General features: G+C 33.2%; 1 protein-coding gene across 3 annotated transcripts; it reads right to left on the bottom strand.

The window, feature by feature from the left end:
* Window positions 1–9,753: 9,753 nt before the first annotated feature.
* Window positions 9,754–13,688, bottom strand: LOC105777741 (MDIS1-interacting receptor like kinase 2). Of its 3 annotated transcripts, none has more exons than XM_052621790.1 (3): window positions 10,674–13,688; window positions 10,156–10,540; window positions 9,754–10,057 (listed from the first exon to the last, which is right to left on the bottom strand). In XM_052621790.1, exons 1-3 carry the CDS (start codon window positions 13,672–13,674, stop codon window positions 10,027–10,029), a joined length of 3,417 nt encoding a protein of 1,138 aa, XP_052477750.1. In that variant the 5' UTR covers window positions 13,675–13,688; the 3' UTR covers window positions 9,754–10,026. The 3 variants fall into 3 exon arrangements, with proteins under 3 accessions (XP_052477750.1, XP_012456596.2, XP_012456595.2); XM_012601142.2 differs by having other exon boundaries at window positions 9,754–10,014; window positions 10,120–10,540; XM_012601141.2 differs by having other exon boundaries at window positions 9,754–10,014; window positions 10,115–10,540.
* Window positions 13,689–20,445: the final 6,757 nt, after the last annotated feature.

Raw genomic sequence — 20,445 nt, forward strand, 5'->3', positions numbered from 1 at the left:
ATTAACACAGGTGCATCAATGCACCACATGACTGAATGGTTCTAAGCCGATAAGGGAATACACTCGCAACATCCGATGTAGTAAATGATATCCACATGAATTGCATAATTAATAACATGATTATAGTGACATGAGTAAAATAACATAAATAAAGTAATTACATGACTTGAATATATTTTTATTTTGAAAAAAAATTACCTCCTCCCCGGCGTATGTCTATATCATTTATCTGTAGACAACAAGGGTTTTGGATTTCTCGATCCTTTAAAAAGTAAACCATCTGAAAAAATAACTTGTTAGATAATATTTTTATAAAAAAATAATTCTTAATCAAAGTTTTAATTTTTTTACCTATTTACAAGTGGGAACACATGTTGTTGGTGACTCATTAATGCTAGAAATGACATCTTGTACAATGCCCAGGATTGTAGTAGTATCAGACACTCGCCTATATCTTATGTATCGTGTTTAGTTGCTCAAAAAAGCTCACGGTACAACATTGCTAATACTACTGAACCCCAATTGTACGAATGAGCAGCTTGCAAATCAACCAATAGAGGTAAGTACATCAGGTGGACTTTATTGTTATTTCCGTCTAACATAAGTACCCCATGTCAGTTGCAATATATACGCTTGAACAGTGAACATCTTCTCCAACTCAGTGGCACTACTCCATAAGGTTTCAAAAATTTTCTTTAACTAGGAAAATTTCAAATTGGTAAACATAGCTTCACCATCACCAGACGATCGTCTCAGCAACTAATAGCAGAGCTCGCAGATTCATACAATAACAACTCATTTTCAGTGGTGTTAGAAACAATCGTTTCGTGACCACAATTCTGACGTGTGAGTTCAAAATATTAGTTATTTTATATTTACGAAATTATTTAAGTGTCATATTAAAATTTGGTTCAGTAATTTGATAGTTTGTTAATTAAAGAAAAATGGCTAAATTGTAAACTTAGTAAAAGTGAGTACTATGGATCTTCTTAGTGTTTGAAGGCTCAATGAAGCAATTGGACCATGGTTTTCATAAATTTTAATGGACAATGGCATTATTTATTTAATTTGGTAGAGTAAACATGGTTAATGGTATGATTAGTTTAAATTAATCTTAAAAGTCTTAATAATTACAATTTTGCTTGAGTACATATTAATTATAATGAAACAAAAAGATGAAATGATGATCATCTTTCTCTCATCTTTCTTCATGGCCAAATGGTGAAAGAAAACTTAGGGTTTTAACTTTTCAATTTTCAACCCTTGATTGGTAATTGATTTCTAGCCCATTTCTTATAATTTTTATGTTTTTGGAATCCCAAGAAATTGATTTTGTAATAGTCCATTTTTCAGTGGTTTCAAGGCCACAAATCCGACGATTGAGTCCATAAATATTATTATTTAATGTTTATGAGTTAAACGTAGTATTATATTAAATTTTGATGTGGTAATTTATGTTATTAGAATGAATAATTAAATTCAAGTGGTTTTAGAAAATGATGTACTGAGACCTCGTTTCTATAATCTGAGCCCGTAAATATTTCATTTACAGAGTGTTGTTCGGGTTATATATAAATTTGGTTAAGAAATTTTAAGGTATAAATAGTTAATTAGGTAAAAGGACTAAATTGTAATAGATGTAAAAGTTAAATGCTATGGATTGTTATGTGTTAATTGAGCATAGAAACATATTTGAGCGGGTTTATATGGTAATTATACCATATGAATTGTGAGTGGATGGTTAGGTGAAGATTTTTATGAAATTTTATTAAATAATAAAGGGCAAAGTTGTAGTTACATTAATAAATAAAATTAAAACATGAATAAAAAGATGAACAAAGTTATCTTTATCATCTTTATGAGGGGAAAAGGCTAAAACTCCATCGAAGCTTCAACCAAGCTTTTGGCCAAGTTTATTTCACATGCTTGATCAATAAATGCTACAATTGAATTGATGGTCACTAAATTAACTATAAATATGACAAAGGCAAGCGCACTTATTGAACAATAGTATAGCTATGGTGAGTAGGGAATATTGTATCCACGAGGACTAAAAGTACTAGTAGTTATTGTCTTTTTATTATTTAGCCAATAAATTGGAGTGATTGTTTTTAATCTAAAGCTACTAAACTAATCTAACTAAGAACGCAACAAAGAATAAAATAGGAAAATAATCGAAGATAACCAATGAGATAGACAATACCCAGGAAATAATCAACCTAAACTTCACCTATTATTATGAATCTGAACTAAACGATTTATTCACTTGTTACTTGATCCGTATAAATCTTTAAATTATGTTAATATCTCTTTCGAGAGTAAGAACAACTAACTCTAGGTTGATTAATTGAAATCTCTTTCTAATTAAAACCCCTATTGTCGCATTAACTCTATCTATGGATTCCCCTATTAGATTTGACTCTAATTCGGTAGATTTATGTTGTCCTATTTCTAGGATTGCATGCAACTCCACTCAATTATTCTAGATCTACTCTTAAATAAGGACTTTTGCTCCACTGAAATAAGCACATTAAACTTGAATTAATATTCTAGAAATATTAAAACAATAAATAAACATACATAATTGAGAACAAGAATCAAATATTTATCGCGTAAACAGAAATCAAATAATAAGATTCATCATAGGTTTCATCTTCCCTAGGTATCTAGGGAATTTAGTTCATAATCCTGAATATAAACATCTCAAAGTTAAAATAACCATAAGATAAAAAGAAACTCAATTAAACTTCAAAAGAAATTAAACGGAGATCTTCGATCTTGAAGGAGATTCACTTCCAAGTTGATTCCGATGGCTTTCTTCGAGTGTTTTCTTTGATCTTCTTGATGGCTCTTATAACAACTCATTTTTTAGTGGTTTTGGGGCTACCAAATCCGACGAGTAAGTTTGTAAATATCATTGCTTAAGATTTACGAGGCAAATGTGATTTTTAAAAAGGTTTTTGATTTGATAATTTATGTTATATAAGTGATTTATTAAGTTCAAGTGGTTTTAGAAAATAATGTATCGAGACCTTGCTTTGATAAATTGAGCCATAAATATTTTTTATAAATATTTACGGAGTGTCATTAAGGTGGTATTAAAGTTTTGTTAAGAAATTTTAACGTTTCGATGGTTAATTATTTAAAAAGGAAAAAAGTGATTCTCGAGACTCCGTTCCCGTAAATTGAAATCGTAAATATTTATGTAGTTAATTAGGTTTCGATTAACTACACAACAAAATACACCCAAATGTGTCTGGAATACGCATCAACGAAAGCAACATAATATTGATGACCAACCGAATAACAAGGGGTAGGTCCCCATAAATCTGCAAAATCTAACTCTAAAGGAGCAGTATACTGAGTTAGAGAAGATGAAAATGGTAGTTTATGGCGCTTGCCTAACATACACGCATTTCACAAAGGACTATTCTTATTTCTAGAAACAGAAACATTACAAGAAACAAGAACTTGATTGAGAATAGCAGCAAATGGGTGTTCTAATCGCTAATGCCATTGATCAAAACCCGTGAGAGTATTAGATAAAGACGGCAAACCAGCAACAGATTGAATCGTAGTCAAAGCTGAAATAGAAGCAGGGGAGATGCCATCAAACGAACGAACAACAAAGAATTGGTACAAGTCATTGACCTCAACCTCGTGAAGTAGAACATATTGCGTCTTCATATCCTTTACAAAACACCGATCAGGAAAGAACTCAAAGAACACATGATTATCCTTGGCAATTTTAGAAACTAATAGGAGATTTTTATGAATATCAAGGACAAAAAGAAGATCATTAAGTAGCAATGAAGTAGACTTAGTGGTAAGAATTGAGTCACCAATTCGTGAAATAGTAACTGAAGAACCATTTGGATAACCACATTACCTGAACCCTAATACGACTGTGAACTATTGAACTAAGTAGAATCGTGAGTGATATGAGTTGTGACACCACTATCAGGGTACCAAATAGGATCAGCAACAACAGATGGTGTAGCCTGAGTAGTAGAGACAACAGTAGCAAGACCAACATTCATGGCTGGAGTAGATATTGAATTAGGCCAAGAACTAACCCCAAATTGAGTCCCAGAATAAATGTAACTAGCAGACCCTGAAGTGAATTGTGGCCCAAAATGAGACGAAAGCCCAGAGTACGAGGGTGGAGCCATTCCAGGAGTAAAACACATGTAAGCGGACGCACCCGATCCAGTCACAAAGGAAGGCGTATGACCAGCACCAAAATTAGAGTGAGCTCCTGAATTAGACAGCTCATCACCATCAACATCATACCGATAAAAACACCGACAGGCTACATGATCTAGTTTACCACAAATCTGACATTGCATGTGACTGCCACCACCAAACTGCCCACGACCACGACCACGAAACGTACCAGTCAATCGTTGAGACTGAAACACTTCTGGTGGTGGTAGACCAAATTACGACGGAAGATCTGATGAAGCAATCTTGGTAGCTTCAGCAACATTAGTAAAGAACGACGAAAAATGCACCTGTTGTCGAGCCTCAGCATCAAGACGAGCCATGGTAATATCATGGAGATCAAACGAAACTCAACTGGTTATAATAATCAACACAACATGATCAAACTTAGGAGCTAGGCCATTGAGGATGGTCGATTGTTGTTCTGCCAGAGATATATGGTGGCCACAACCAACCAAAAAATCACACAAGTGCTTAATCTCTGTAAGATACACTGACATGGAAAGAGTTTTTTTCTTAAAATGAAGCAAAGATCGAGACCTCATCACTTTGGTGGTGGTCTGAGTCCCAAGAACCTGTGTCAAAGCCTCCCACAGCTTAGCCGCAGAGGATGGGCTCCCAATCAATTGATTCTGCAACGCCCAACTCACGATGGAAAGCAACCATACCAAAAGAGTTGAATCTTGCTTCTCATACTGTGCGAATGCCGAATTTTCAAGAAAAACACCATCCTCCCCAATAATCAACTTTGGTAGAACAGCAATTGTTTTCTCAACGAAAGGCAGAAGACGATGGGTCTTAAGCGCAAGCAACATATGCTACTTCCAGGCCAGAAAGTTACTATCATTATTGAGAGTAGTAACTTTCAGAGAAGCAAATGCCATTGGAGTAAACGATTGGACAGCCGCAAAACCAGGAGAGCCAATGCCAGACTCCATTAATGGAGGAACCGCCGAGCATCTGATACCATACTAGAAAATCAAAGAAATATAGGATTTATTCATATCATGATCCATACATCAGATCTGTTTTATACACTAAGATAACAGTTCAACAGATGCTTAACAGATTGTAACTACTTGTAACAGAATACTAATTGCAACAGAATCATAACCAGCTAAGCTAACTATAATTCAACTAATCCTCATCTTCAATATTTTGCAACTACTCTGTAGTTGCTAATATTCCCCAACTGAATTTATTCATAGGAAATCTTGAAATACAAATTGGGTGATTAACTAGAGCTTTATTCACAGCTAATTCATAACAAATGCTTATACATTTTAAAAATGAAGTTGAGAAATAAGAGATAAATGGAAGAAAGAGAGATAGAAAACAAATATACATACCTTACCTTGAAATATGACCCAAATTGTAGCACCGTACTTAGCCATTGGAGACTACATCTTCCAATAGTTCCTTAAAATTTATGGTCGAGAAAGGGTTTGACAATGGAAGGGATTGACGACTAGGGCCTCAACAACTTGTTGCATGGTTGGCCAAAGTTGGGGATTGCCATTCAAGCATGTAATTTCTATCTTCATCCAAAAAAATCCAAAAATTGTTTCCATCAAGCCTAACTTTGAAGAATAGAGAGAATGTTGGCAAACAAAGAATAGAGATGTTTCAATCAGTCTCGTTAGTGGGAAAAATGCAAGTTGTAAACATGACGTCAACATGTTTTTACTTTTACGACTACTTATTATTTCTCCAACTTTTAAATAGGAGAAAATTTCATATTTAAGTACACAAATCACATCTTTCTAATTATGAGAATTGTAATACCAATTTTGGTCTGGCCTATTAACAAATAAACCCAAACAAAAAATACAAGCCCAATAAACGGGCCCAATAGCTAATTCCTAATCCAGGCCCAAGACTAATGGAAAATGGATGGGTTGGGAAACCCTAGCAGCAGCCCCTGCCTCCAGCAGTCCCAATCGGCGTACAACTCGGAGCTAGAGGCCTCTTTCGCAAGAGTTGCGCCTCCACGTGCGCGGCACCCCTCAACAACCTTCATACCTGCGGCAAAAGCGGACTTAAACGAGAGTAAACGTAGAAAATAAGGAAAAATAATTCTTTCGTCATTTTTTGTGGGGTTTACTCGGCTATATAAGGCCGATTTCAATCGGTATTCAATGGAGGAGAAAAAAGATTGTATTGGAAAAATACTAAATCAAAAGGAAAAAGAATTTTTGAAGGTATTTTCGGGGATTTTTCTTTTTCTTTTTGTTCTTTATTTTAAAACTAAACGAAAGGAAAAGGAAAAGGGGTGTTCACCTGCGTCGATCTGCCAAATCGGAGCTGGAGTGAGGCGTCGTGCTCGCTGAAACTCGCGGTGGTGATCGAGGGACTGGCGGCGGCATTTGGGGTTGGGGTTTTGAAACCCTAACAGAGAAAAAGAAAAAGAATTGAGGGTTTTTTTTGTTTTTTTTAGTTATAAATGTTTTTTTTTGTTAAAATTTAGTTTAAATAAGCAGATCAAAACGGCGCCGTTTTGCCCAGGCCTAGACCCCCGCGGTGACCCGACCCGGAGGGGAGGATCCGCACGTTCCGGCCAAATGGGGAATTTGTGCAATCAGTCCCTCCCTCTTACAACGTGTTTAAATTAAGTCCTATTTCATTATTTTAAAAATTGGGCCGCATATTTTATGTTTGTTTCAATTTAGTCCCCATTGCTTGACGTTTGGATGAGGATAATTCCCCTTTTGGTCCCCCACGTTTGTACGCGCATTCAATGTGGTTCTTTTTAATTTGCTCGGAATTTACCCATTATTTTTCTTTTTAAGTTCAAATTAAGTTTTTTTTTTGCCATTTTAATCATTCTTTACCACGATTTTCTATTATTATTATTATTATATTATTATTATTATTTATTATTACTATTACTATATTTTCTATATATATATACGTACGCACATTCTACATAGTATATATGCATATTTAATATATATATATATATATATATATATCTATATTAAACTTTATAAGTACATGCATTCGCATTTTTTTATAGTTTTTAATTTTCACATACTTTTTATTTCACATATATACCTATGCATTTTATTTTTATATGCATACCTTTTTTTTACTATTTTCATATTTATAAACATGCATTTTTTTATTAGTTTTTTGGTTTGATGTATTTCATTCCTTCTTTTTGTTTGCAAATTTATTTGTATGTTGTACTTATATATATATTTGTAAATATTTATTCATATTGGTCTTAAATTAAAGTTTGCTTCATATTATACATTAACTTTTATCATGCCTTTCGGGAAATATATTTTGGTTTTATCGAAGCATTAAAATCATCATATTTTTACAAATTTCCAAAATATTTGGCATTCATGATTCTCGGGAAAGATTGTGTCCTAACTTACTGGATTGCGATTATTTTTCGATAAATTTAGAAAGCCAAGTATTTGTTTTGCAATAAATTCGCAAATTTTAAATAAAAGCTTATTCTCGGGAATTCAAAATGTTGGGTCCTAACTTACTGGTCATGACATTTTCTTCTCGAAATAAGAATTTTCAAAAGCAAAAGGCAATATTCGAGTATTTTGAAGATTTAAAAACATTGTGCCCTAACTCACTGGGTGTGGTGTTTTATTTCTTTGAAATAAGAATGTCTTATTATTTTAATTCGTTCATGAAATAAAAAGTTTCCTTTTAAAATCTTTTCAAATTTTCGACACCAAGACAGTAAAAAAAAATCAATTTGGTACCAATTTTGGGCGTTACGAGGGTGCTAATCCTTCCTCGTAAATGGCGATTCGAACCTGTTTTCTCAAATTTCGCAGACCAAAATTATTTTTTAAGGTGGGCCAATAACACCTTAATAAAGGATCGGTGGCAACTCCAGTTTTGTTTTTTAAGTCGAAACTAAAAATTTTTGTTTTCAAAAAACGGTTTCGACAAGAATAATAATGGTGTTAATTAAGTTAACACTTAATCATTTTTTTTCTAATTAACTTTAAAAGTTTTTAATGAAATATCAACATTGTGTATAATATATATGATAATAGAAAATAAATATGAAAATTGACTGATTATTATATATGAAAGTGGGGACTATGAAAGCCAACTTTAGCAATGAATCCAACTGTTCTCTTCTTATCAAGTAATGAGCGGTCTTTCATACCCTAAGAGATTGCGAGAGCCAAGAAATAAAGGTGGAGAAGAATTGGATGAAGGAGGTTCTTGGTTGAACAGAAAAGTGGAAGGAGAAAAAAGAATGAATGAAAAAGTGGAAAACAAATTTAAGAATTCTTGGTAAAAAAGAAAATTGGAGAGATAATATTTTTTATCTTAATGTATAAAAATAAATCACTCCAAATTGGAATTATAAGAAGAGAGAGAATGAGAGAGATGTATGTTAGTACAAAATTATGCATTTTTGAAAATGTTTATTTTCTTCCCTGTCATTTTTTGACTCTACCAAGTAATGAGTAGAAAGAAAATTACATTTTCTTTCAAATTTTCAACTTTCCTACCAAGCAAAACCTCAATAATGGAGGATGTGTAGGGGCGAAGCTAGAAATGTTTATAGGGGCCATATTTATATAAAATAGACATGTTTAAAGTAAACCTAGCTTGTACTAGTGGGACATACTTTTAACAAGTATTTTTTAATTTTGAAATAATCTTGACTATCAAAATTAACATTTAGAAAAATTAAAATAAGTTAATGCTCGATTTGTATTAAATATCACAATTATTCAAGATTTTTTACCTAATTAATATTTAGATACCATTTTATAGTTTGACATTGCAATTATTTAACTTTATTTTTACCGAACTATTTAGAATTAGGGTTAATTTAATAGAATGTATAAATATTGAGAACTCAATATGTTGTTATACCTAGTGAAAAGGGCCACTCCATTATTTTCCTTAACTACTTAATCGGTGGCGCCTAAAAGCGAAATGAATGATAACGTAAATGATGAAATTGAAAGTTTTATAGTTCAATGTTAAAAACAGAAACACACTGATAATATTGGGTGAGTAATTGTATAGTTTACCCATACATAAAATAAGAATAAAAGCAACATATTCTGAACTTAAAACTGATAGGAGAGATTAGGTTTAAACTTTAAATATTAATGCTCGAACATGAGTCTAATTTTTCTAACTCACTTAATAAATTTTTTATTTAAATCCTCCCAAGTATGAAGTTGGACTAAGGGTTTCAATAAATAATCTGCGCTTGAATAGATTGCTATCGATAAACTTTTAATAAAATAATATAAATTGTAATTTAATTCCAAGATTAAATTTACATCCTAAAAAATATTTGTGAGAGGAAAAATTCTTTTGTAATTTGTAATGAAGAAAAATTTGTGTGGTGTATTTGCATGGTTATAATTTAAGTGATAATTACTACCTTTTATTTCAACCACCAATCTAATAATATACGATTGGGCAAAATTAAATTATATGAAGATGAGTTATAGTAGTTTTAAATTTTAAAAAATTAACAGGCCAATGCAGTAATGAGGAAAAGGGATCAAAAAAGAGAAGAAATTTTATTCCCAAATGATCATCAAGTTTTGTCAATACACCCTTCCCACTTTCCCTCGATTTTAATCCAAACATCGTTACAATCCAATTACAAAACATTAAATATTATATACTGAACTGAAATTGGGTACAAAGGATAACTTAACAAACAAGATACAATAGGATGCAAAAAAAACACATCATGATAATTTAAGGTGTGAATTCCACGCTGTGACGTAAGGAAAATACTTGCAACCCTGCTACCCTCCCAACACACTTCATTCTCTACATCCAATTTCAGTGTTTAAGCATCTCATTCTCAACAAAGCTGCGAAATAAGAGATAATTGGAAGAAAAAGAGTTTATATAAAGCCAATTTACATACCTTACCTACAAATATGTTTGGCATCGTATCACCTTACTTACCCATTGCAGACTACCTCTCCCAACACTTCTTCCAATTGTATGCTGTTGAAAGGGCTCGGTAAAGGAAGGGATTGACGACCAAGGGCTTGAGAAACTTGCTGCATGGTTGGCCGAAGTTGGGGATTGCCATTCAAGCATGTCACTGCTATCTTCATAGTAGAGACCAAGTCTTTGGCAGATTGCCCTACTGGTGGTGAAAGACGTTGGTCTATCGTATCTTTCAGTAAAACCTGCTGGTCATTTGACATCAATGACGATGTCGACTCCAGTGATGAAAAATACGATATAAGATCACCAGCATGCCTCCCCATACAAACTTCCATTGTTAGCACCCCAAAACTGTAGACATCACACTTCTCATCTACTCTCATTGTATAAGCCAACTCTGTATAAAAGATTTTACTAGTTAGCATATGCTATTTGAACTTTGTTTATTTAACAACATGCAAGAAATGAACAGTTCTAATCAAATAGAGAACATGTTCAAAGCATTTTTAGGAAAAAGAATTAGTTAATACCTGGAGCTATATACCCGTAGGTACCCGCAAGTGAAGTCCAATTGGAGGAGTCAGGCTTTAAAATCCTAGCAGTGCCAAAATCAGAGACACGAGCTTCATAGTCCAAATCCAAGAGAACATTGTTGCTAGATATGTCTCGATGAACTATAGGTTGTGAATGACCATGATGCATATAAGACAAAGCATTAGCCAATCCTTTAACAACATTTACCCTCTTCTTCCAGTCCAGCTCCTTAGCCTGTTCATTGTTGCTTAACACCATTCTCAAACTTCCCCTTTCCGCGAGCTCATAAACCAGAAAAGAATGCTTTGGATGTGAACAAAAACCATACATCTGCACAATGTTACGGTGCCTTATTTCTAATAAAGCCATAACCTCGCTTTCAAAGGCTTTCAAGTTGTTGATGTGTATGTTGTCTTCAGATCGGTAAAGTTTCTTCACAGCAACCACCTGACCAGTTGGTAATGCAGCTTTATAGACACTTCCATATCCTCCTGAACCAATGCAATAGTCGGAGCTAAAATCTTCAGTGGCTTCGATAATGTTGTCATGGAGTACTCTTCCATTAAATCCCAATACAGTAAAAATATCTCCTTGTTGCTCCTCCCTTGGCTCTGATTCTTTGGTTTGAGTTTTTTTGTAGAAAGTAAAGAAACTTCCAACCAATAAAAATAGCAAAAGTAGACCGCCAAAGAGTGGAAGCATAACTGATATGATGACTTTGGTCCTTTTTCCATGACCATGGTTGGCCAGAAAAGAAGGAACACAAGCCATTAGTCCAGTGGCATTACCACATAGGCCTTTATTGTTTCTCAAGGCATCAAACGAAGCCTCATGAAAAGCCTTAAGATTTGGAATAGGACCTTCAAATTGATTGAAAGATATGTTCACAAATCTTAAACCACGCAAATTATTAAAAGCTTCCGGGATGGAACCATTAAGCATATTGTGAGAAAGGTTCAATACTTCCAAGGACTGTAATTTTCCAAACTGTTGTGGGATACCTCCAATAAGTGAATTCTGACTCAAATCTAGGCTTTGAAGAGCATTAATGTAGCTTATTGAAGATGGAATGCTCTCTTCGAGGTTGTTCTTGCTCAAATTCAAGTTGAATAATTTGAAGCAATTTCCAAGATCATCCGGAATAGGCCCACTTAAATTGTTTAATGCCAAGTCAAGTTGTTCTAGTTTTGAAAGAAGTCCAATCTCTAGTGGAATTTTGCCAGAAAATTGGTTATCACTTAGATAAAGACGGCTCAACATTGTCAACTTCCCTAGTTCCTTAGGAAGCTCACCATTTAAATGATTCGAAGAGAGATCAAGTTCTTGTAATTGGGTTGCCTGTCCCAATTGGAATGGAATCTTTCCAGAAATGTTATTGTTGGTGATCTTTAGGCTTGTTAGATTATGGCATTGTCCCCAATTTGAAGAAAGTTCACCGAAAATGTTGTTGTTGCTTAATGAAATAAAATTCAAATTTGGATATATACCAAAGGCTTCTGATATATTTCCTGTTAAGTGGTTCCCTTCAAGCCTAACTCTGTATAAGCTTGTACAGTTTCTCAAGCTTGATGGAATCAAACCGGTCAAATTATTTTTGATAGCTGCGATACGAGTGAGCAATCCCCCAAGGCACACGTTCTCAGGTAATGAACCTCTAAGATGGTTGTGGGATAAGTCTAATATTCTTAAATGAGTAAGATTGTTCAGAGTTTGAGGAACAAGGCCTGATAAACTATTTTCACAAATCTCCAGTATCGACAACTTGTTTAAGTTTCCCATGGAAGTTGGGATTGAACCAGAAAGCCCATTAAAATGAAGCACAAGATTGCCCAAGTTAGTCAAGTTTCCTATGGAATCAGGGATGAGACCAGTGAGATTATTGTCCGATAACTGCAAGTCGAAAAGAGATTTGAGCATCCCTATCTCACTGGGGATAGAACCAGAAAGCCCATTAAAATTAAGCACAAGATTATCCAAGTTAGTCAAGTTTCCTATGGAATGAGGGATGACACCAGTGAGATTATTGTACGCTAACTGAAACGCTAAAAGCGATTTGAGCATTCCTATCTCATTGGGGATAGAACCAGAGAGATTATTACTCCACAGATAGAGCCATTTCATGTTGCTTAAGTTTCCTATACATGTTGGGATAGGACCAGTTAGGTGATTGTTTGAAAGATCAAGCAGCCGAAGGGATGTAACCATTCCGATCTCTTTAGGTATGGAACCATTGAGCCTATTGTCAACGAGGACAAATTGGGATAAATTCTGCAAGTCTCCAATAGAAATAGGTATTGTACCAGTGAGATGGTTTTGGTTAAGGAAAAGAATAGAAAGTGAACTCAACCTTCCTATATCAGAAGGAATACTTCCAGAGATATTATTTTGTGACAAGTCCAGGTCGTGAAGCTTCGTAAGGTTCAAAATTTCGATTGGAATGGGACCAGTTAGATTGTTTCTCGTGAAATAAATGTATGAAATTGTACTCAGCTTTCCTATTTCTCGTGGAATGGAACCACTGAGTGAATTGTCTCCTAAGGAGATCAAAGAAAGACTTTTCAATAAGCCAATTTCTAAGGGGATATTCCCAGAGAAATTATTGTATGACAAGTCAAGGAAGTTGAGGTTGGAAAGGTTCCCGATGTTTGAAGGAATGGACCCATACAGTGAGTTGTTTCGAAGCTGAAGCCAAATCAAGTTGGGGAAGTAAAAGAAGTTGAGATTGTGAAGCGTACCTCTCAATTTCAATTCAAATTCTCCTAGGATCACTTTTGTGATGCTGCCAGCATTGTTGCAAGTGATTCCAGTCCAATTGCAATGGTTGCTTCCGCCCCACAAAGAAGAGAGCAAAGTTTGGGTGTTTCTGGGGAGGCTAGCTTTCCATTTTAGAAGAGCTTCAGCTTCCCTGGAGGGTATGGTTTTAGAAGAGAAAGCATGGGAAGATGCAAAGAAGAGGAAGAAGAAGATGAGTTTGAATGGTATTGAGAAAGAAGGCATGGCTTTGATATTTGAAGTTAAGGATTTTTTGTGAATTGTGATCAAAGGCATTGCCTATTTATACAAGAATGTCAGAGCTGTTCCAATCACTCTGACGTTTATGCTTTTTATATTATACTTTGTATGAATAGTTATTTATTAGGTTTTTCCTTCAAATATTATTAATTAGGGTTTTTTATATTTAATGAATTTTCAGTTTATATTAATTTTGTTATTTAGATGTTATTTGTTTACTCTTAATTCAAGTAATAGGTATTATTATTGATGCAAAAAGATATAAGTTTGAGTGCAGTGAAACATATTATTCTTTTATTTATAAAAAGTTTATGTAATAAGAATGTTAAAAGAAAAAGAAAAAGAAAGACTTGTCTAAATTTACTTTTATAATTATTTATAAGTTCTTTTTAATGAGATACCAACATATATAATATACCATTACAGTAAAGATAGTGAGAAAAATACAAATCCTCATTATTCATCTCCTCTCTCTTTTTAAGTGCTCAATTTCAATCCTGGAGTGAGCAGCAGAATATGAACGGAAGGGGTACTTAAATGTGACTTTTCTACACACGAGGGGTAGAAAAAAAAAATCATACAAAATTCTATCATGACCGACGTCCTCAATTAATAGTATGTTGACCAATAGCTCCCATTCCATTCCCAACATTAATTTATTGACTCCATCCCTACCGACTAATTTCTCAAGTCTTCTGCATGAACCCAAAACATAACTTCTTTCAATTGCTATGAGGGCAGCAAAGGAGATATGCTGCAATCAATCTAACAATCAACTTAAACAGTCCTCAACCTTGACATTGTATTATTTTAAATCAAATAATAAGTCATGATAATAATATGGGTCCAAAATAATAAGTAATGATAATAAATAAATTTATACATTAATTATTAAATTATTAACATATTAGTATTTTTTACGTATAATGTTAATCTCACGTATTTAATTTTTATTAATTCAAAATATTGATATTATCATTATTGATGAGGTGTTTCGATGGGAATGTAAAGAGCTGGATGGTGTAGGGTCCTAGGGAGGAAGAGAAAAGAGGCTAAAGCGTTTGGAAATTTGACATTTTAAGGCCTAAGATGTAGTGGAGACTAGAAATGCAAATACGTTTCAAAAGTAACTTACATACGTTTAGAATACGTTCTCATCTAGTGAGCAGCACAATATGACCGCAGGAAGGATTGTTGTTTGTTGGGGACAAATTTCGATTTGTCCAATAGATTTCATCCACTTAAAATGGAACCATTTTTTTTCTTTTGAAATGTGGATGCGAGATAGGATGAGTGGTTTTTTTCTTTTGAGATAGTGATATGGAACAATTATGATAATTATTTACTTCGTTACAACCCACTTTATTATATGAAATTATCATTTTATCTTTGTGTACATAAGCTATTAAAAGGATAAAAATGTAATAATATAATATAAAAATTATATATTTTATGTTTAATTTTTTTAAAATTGTGTTTGTATGTTTACTTGATTTTTAAAATATTGAAAATTTTTAAAATAAATAGTAAAATTAAATAGTAATAGAGAGGTGGGAGAACGGTGGATGTATCCAATACTAATAGAGGCGATAGTAATTTTTAAGATTATACATTTATAATAGAGTGGCTTTGAAGAATTATATTTATATATTTACTCGAGTTTTAAAATATTAAAAATAAGTAACAATAAAAAAAATATCTAACATTAATGGAGATGATACTACATTTCAAATGTTAAAAAGTGTGGGGTGAGGAGATTATTCTACCCATTTCATCTTTTAGATTCCACCAAGCCAATTAATCATACTTGGTCCATAGCTCCCAACATTAATTTGTTGACTCCATGCCTACCAACTAATTAATTTCTAAAGTCTTCATGGACTTCTTTTAATAGCTCCGAGGTGGCACGGAACAAGATATTCTATAATAAGCCTTAGCCCTTTCATGGTTTACGTCGTACTATTTTAGATTAAATTGGAAATTTTAGATTAAGGGTTACTTTTTATTATTTTTTAAAAGTGTTGTAAAATAGTGATTTTGAAAAGTTTAATTTAAGATTTAAGTGTTTAGTATTATTGTCAAAACATACTTAGAAAAATAAAATATAAATTTTAGACATGATGTTATGAAGTAAAATATGCATCTAAATAATATTAAAATTCATTAAAATTATATATTTTACTAAGAATATAAAATTATTTTATTGTAACTCATTATTAGTATTTTGATATCTAATATTTTTAAACAATTAATATATATTATTTGTAAAAATTAATTTGAATATATAAAGTATATTTTAAATATTAAAATATAATGGTTGCAAATTTAAATATATAATGTTATATATTTTAAATAAATTTTAATAGGAAATAATTGTATACCCGACTTAAATATTACATAAAAGACATTAATTTATAAATAAAATTTAAAAATTTCATTTAACTCCAAAAATGTTCAAAAGCTAGAAAAAGTGTTTTTGCTTTTGGGTTCAAAAGCGCTTTTGACCCTAGAAGCACTTTTGAAAAGTAACAAGAAACAAAGGCTTAATCTATAACTCTATATATAATACAAGACTAATGGCGGTATTAAACCAAATGGGTTTAATTGCTACCATTGGGTTAGGAGTGAAATTTTAAAATACAAAAGTGCAAGAAAAAGAATGATCAATTTGATAAGTACATGGACTAAAATTGATCAAATTAAAGTATAAGAACTAAAATTATACCAAAAATATAATGGCAAAGTAATGATAGAAAATTTGAAAAAAATGTAATTTACACTAATTAATTTAAATCTTATTTCCTACTTTAATTATTTAATTGTAATAAATTAAATAATAATTTGAAGAAATTAATTCAATTTCTAAGTCATCTTTTATACTTAGCGAGAAAACTCATTCACCGTGGATAGTGGATACATGCAGTTTATTTCTCTTAATCACAATTTTCATTCATTTCATAGTATCGGTTCTACATGCAATTCGTTTTGGGTTATACCAAGCTAGCAGAGGGGCAATTAAACATATATAATTAGGCTGAAATAATTTGTAATCAAGTTCCAAATTAAAAAATTATTTAGTAATGGAGTCATTCTACTAAACTACCATAACTAAGTGTTTGTCCAATGACCTTGTCATATATGTGTTATATTCATAGGATATCCTTAATCTCTTTAAATTAAATAACACTCCAAAACCCGACCCAAAATTTTTGACTATATTCTAGATGTCAAATTGACAACTGAAATTACCCTAAATCTAACACCAATCAACTTTATTAAAGCTTATCTAAAAACTATATTTGCTCGCATTTAATTGAATCGTTAATAAGCTTTATTAACATATTACAAACACTAAAATTAGTTATTGCTTAAACTAGCTTAAAACCAGATTAACAGCTCATGTATCAAAATTTTGTAACCAAAACGGATGAGTAATTTTGGAAAATGGAACTTCAAACCGGAATTTGCTAGGTAAAAATAAAACCTTTTACCTTGATATAAAACCAAAAATAGTTACTTAAAATCCATGCACAAAATCATAGTTAGTTCAAAACCAAAAAATAAATAAAACCCCGTAACTCTACGAGTCCAAAAAACAAAAACTCATACCATAGTTTGTATAAATTTGCTTACAGTTCAATTAGAAATAATATTTTTTTTATCAAACCCTTAGTAGAAACTTATTAAACCAAACTCAGAATGAGTAACTCCAAGACCTCCAATTTCGCTGAGTCCAACACCTAACCTCGTAGATTACCTAAAAAGAAAAAACTAAGAGGAATAAGCTACAAAGCTCATTGTGAGTCTAAAACAAATGTAATAAGTAGAGTCGAACAAAATTAAACAAATACAGAAACATACAATAGCTCAGGCTTAGAGAAGCAAAATTCGAATCACACTCAAACATCATAATAGAATAAAGCATCATATAGTACTTTACACTAACAGAAGTGCAAATATCATTTTCAAATGCAATATGACGAACAACTTGCCTAATCAATCGCTACACACCATCTCCATAAATCCCACGCACACACCAATAAGGGTATACTAAACCCTTTCTAACCTCTATAAACCAATATTAGGTTATGGTGGACCAATCCAACAAAAACACACCATGAAGTGGTCGTATGCCACTTGAATGTTATGCAGTTAAGTTGCTAACATGATTTGCAATTTTATCGCCAAATAATATCAAGGCAGGTTAACTGCCAAATCAAAGTTCCTTCTTTTCATAACCATATCCCATACAAAATGCAAATGCGTATCACATAGTTTGTACAAATAATTTTTGAATTAGACATGTTCATAATCAATTTTTTATAACTCACATCAGACTCCCAACCAATACAAGTTAGCGGAATCAATAACATGCACAAATTTTGATTTACACATCCAATCAATCTTTTATCACATCATAATAACCACTTACAAAAATAACAAAAGTATACACATACATACAAATGCAAGAACGTAACCAATAGAGGTTTAAATTAGCAAGGGATCACTCAGGGACTAAAACGAAACAATTTGCAAAAAGGTGGAAAAACTGTAAAAACAGGACTACATGGCCGTGTGGAAGGGTCTAGACCGTGTGACAGGAGTACACGCCCGTGTGTCTGGGGGACACACCCATGTGATTGAGATACATGGCCGTGTGGTTGAGAGACACGCCCGTATGACTGAGGTACTCGGCTGTGCGGCCAGACTGTGTAACTCTCTATGCCCGTGTGACAAAATTCATAACTAAAGAAGCAGGGGAGAGACGACCTTGTCTCAAGCCGTGTGGAAACTCCCAAGGTCGTGTACGATTGACATAATCCCTAATAGAGGTCTTATAGCTGTGTGGCCATCTTGTTTGACTTGAAAAATTACCTAATTTTTTAAGTGGCACGTGACTGTGTGGACCACCCATGTGGCTCAAAAACCACTCCAATCCTTTCTACAAAACACAAAAATTAACCACAAAAATCATCCCTTAATTATAAGTGTTTAAGAAACACACCTGATAACGCAATTCCCAGCACCAAAGATTGACCGATTCATCTCCACTCAACCAATATGAAAAACTCGACCGCTTCAAAATCTTATTGAGTGAAAATACCAAAAAATAGATGAGACCGAAAATAGTGTAAGAATGCTAGAGCTTTAGTAAGGAAACAGGGAAACAATAAAAAGAACTTATAGTGATGAATATGGTGGAAAAAGAAAATTTAGTAGCAACCAAAATCAAAATCTGAAATTGGGAAACTAAAATGTGGAAAAGGGTGTGACATGAGAAGAGTTGAAAAAGTGAGAAATTTTTAGGAGTATAAAAAATTAACCATCTTTAAGCTCACATGAGACTTAAGGGTAAACTAACACCTTACCACTAAACCAGCAAACTTATTTTGTTCCTAAAACGCAAAAACTAACTTAACAGTCCATTCGAGCCATTGACCCAACAAATAGACCTTAATATTTCTATCCCAATTTCGAGGTGTGACATTAAATATATTCCCACAATATGATTGTAACGATTCAGTTTTAAGTGGTGTCAAAAAATACGATTTTGGAACCCCATTTTTGTAAACCGAGTCCATAAAGGTAACCCGTTCTTCATGTACCAATGTCGGTAGTGGACCAAGGGTGTGAAATTCCACACACAAGACTCCAATTAAGGCCTCCTCTTCATCCCGATGTTCCCCAATGCAATCCATTGTGGATGCTCCAATGCCTAATTCTTTGCTTCTTTTTCTATCTCATTAATGTTGTGAACATTGTCGAAGTTCTGTGGAATGGAGGGAACATCTTGCTTACCCCCGAATTATCACAGAACTCAATTCCCGTTGTACCACTCAATGGTTGAAAAATTCAACATAGGTGCATTAATGCACCACACGAGTGAATGGTTGTAAGTTGATGGGGAATACACCCATAACGTTCGACGCAGTATATGACGTTCACATGAACTGCACAATTAATAACATGGTTATAGTGACATGAGTAAAATAACATAAATAAAGTAATTATATGACATGAATATAATTTTATTTTTAAAAAAATTAACTCCTCCTCGACTTATGTCTCAATCATCTGTCTGTAGACAACGAGGGTTTTGAACTTCCCAATCCCAAGAAAGTAAACCATCTGAAAATAAAGCAAACTTGTTAGATAACATTTTCATAAAAAAAATTTAATCAAAGTTTTAATTTCTTTTTACCTATTTACAAATGGGAACACATGTTGGTGACTCATATATGCCAGAAATGACATCCTGTACAACGCCCAGGACTGCAATAATATTAAGTACCCACCTATATCTTGTGTATCGTGCTTTGTTGCCTGACAAAGCTCACGGTATATGTTGCTAATACTATTAAACCCCAACTGTACGAATGAGCAACTTGCAAATCAGCCAATAGAGGCAAGTATATTAGGTGGATTTTATTGTTATTTGCGTCTGACATAAGTACCCCTATCAATTGTAGTATATATATACACCCGAGCAACTCACATCTTCTCCCACTTAGTGGCACTACTTGATAAGGTTTCAAAATTTTGTTTTAACTAGTAACAATTCAAACTAGTAAAAGTAACTTCGCCATTGCCAGGCGATCCTCCGAGCAATTGATAGTAGAGCACCACAAGTTCATACACTTTACCTGAACCCGTGACCATATCGCTGTCAATTGGGAGTCTGAGTTACAATGTGACATCTTCTAAGGTAATGGTGTACTCCCCACATTGCAAATGAAATGTGTGGGTGTCCGGCCG

This window comes from Gossypium raimondii, chromosome 10, assembly GCF_025698545.1.
Source record: "Gossypium raimondii isolate GPD5lz chromosome 10, ASM2569854v1, whole genome shotgun sequence".
Lineage (NCBI taxonomy): Eukaryota > Viridiplantae > Streptophyta > Magnoliopsida > Malvales > Malvaceae > Gossypium > Gossypium raimondii.

Bases quoted from the DNA above. Each gene is read 5' to 3' on its own strand.
- LOC105777741 (XM_052621790.1), bottom strand. From the start codon at position 13,674: ATGCCTTCTTTCTCAATACCATTCAAACTCATCTTCTTCTTCCTCTTC. The intron at 10,541-10,673 runs GTATTAACTAAT...TCTTTTATACAG, and splicing joins CTACGGGTATATAGCTCCAG to AGTTGGCTTATACAATGAGA. The intron at 10,058-10,155 runs GTAAGTAAGGTG...CTTATTTCGCAG, and splicing joins GGAGAGGTAGTCTGCAATGG to CTTTGTTGAGAATGAGATGC.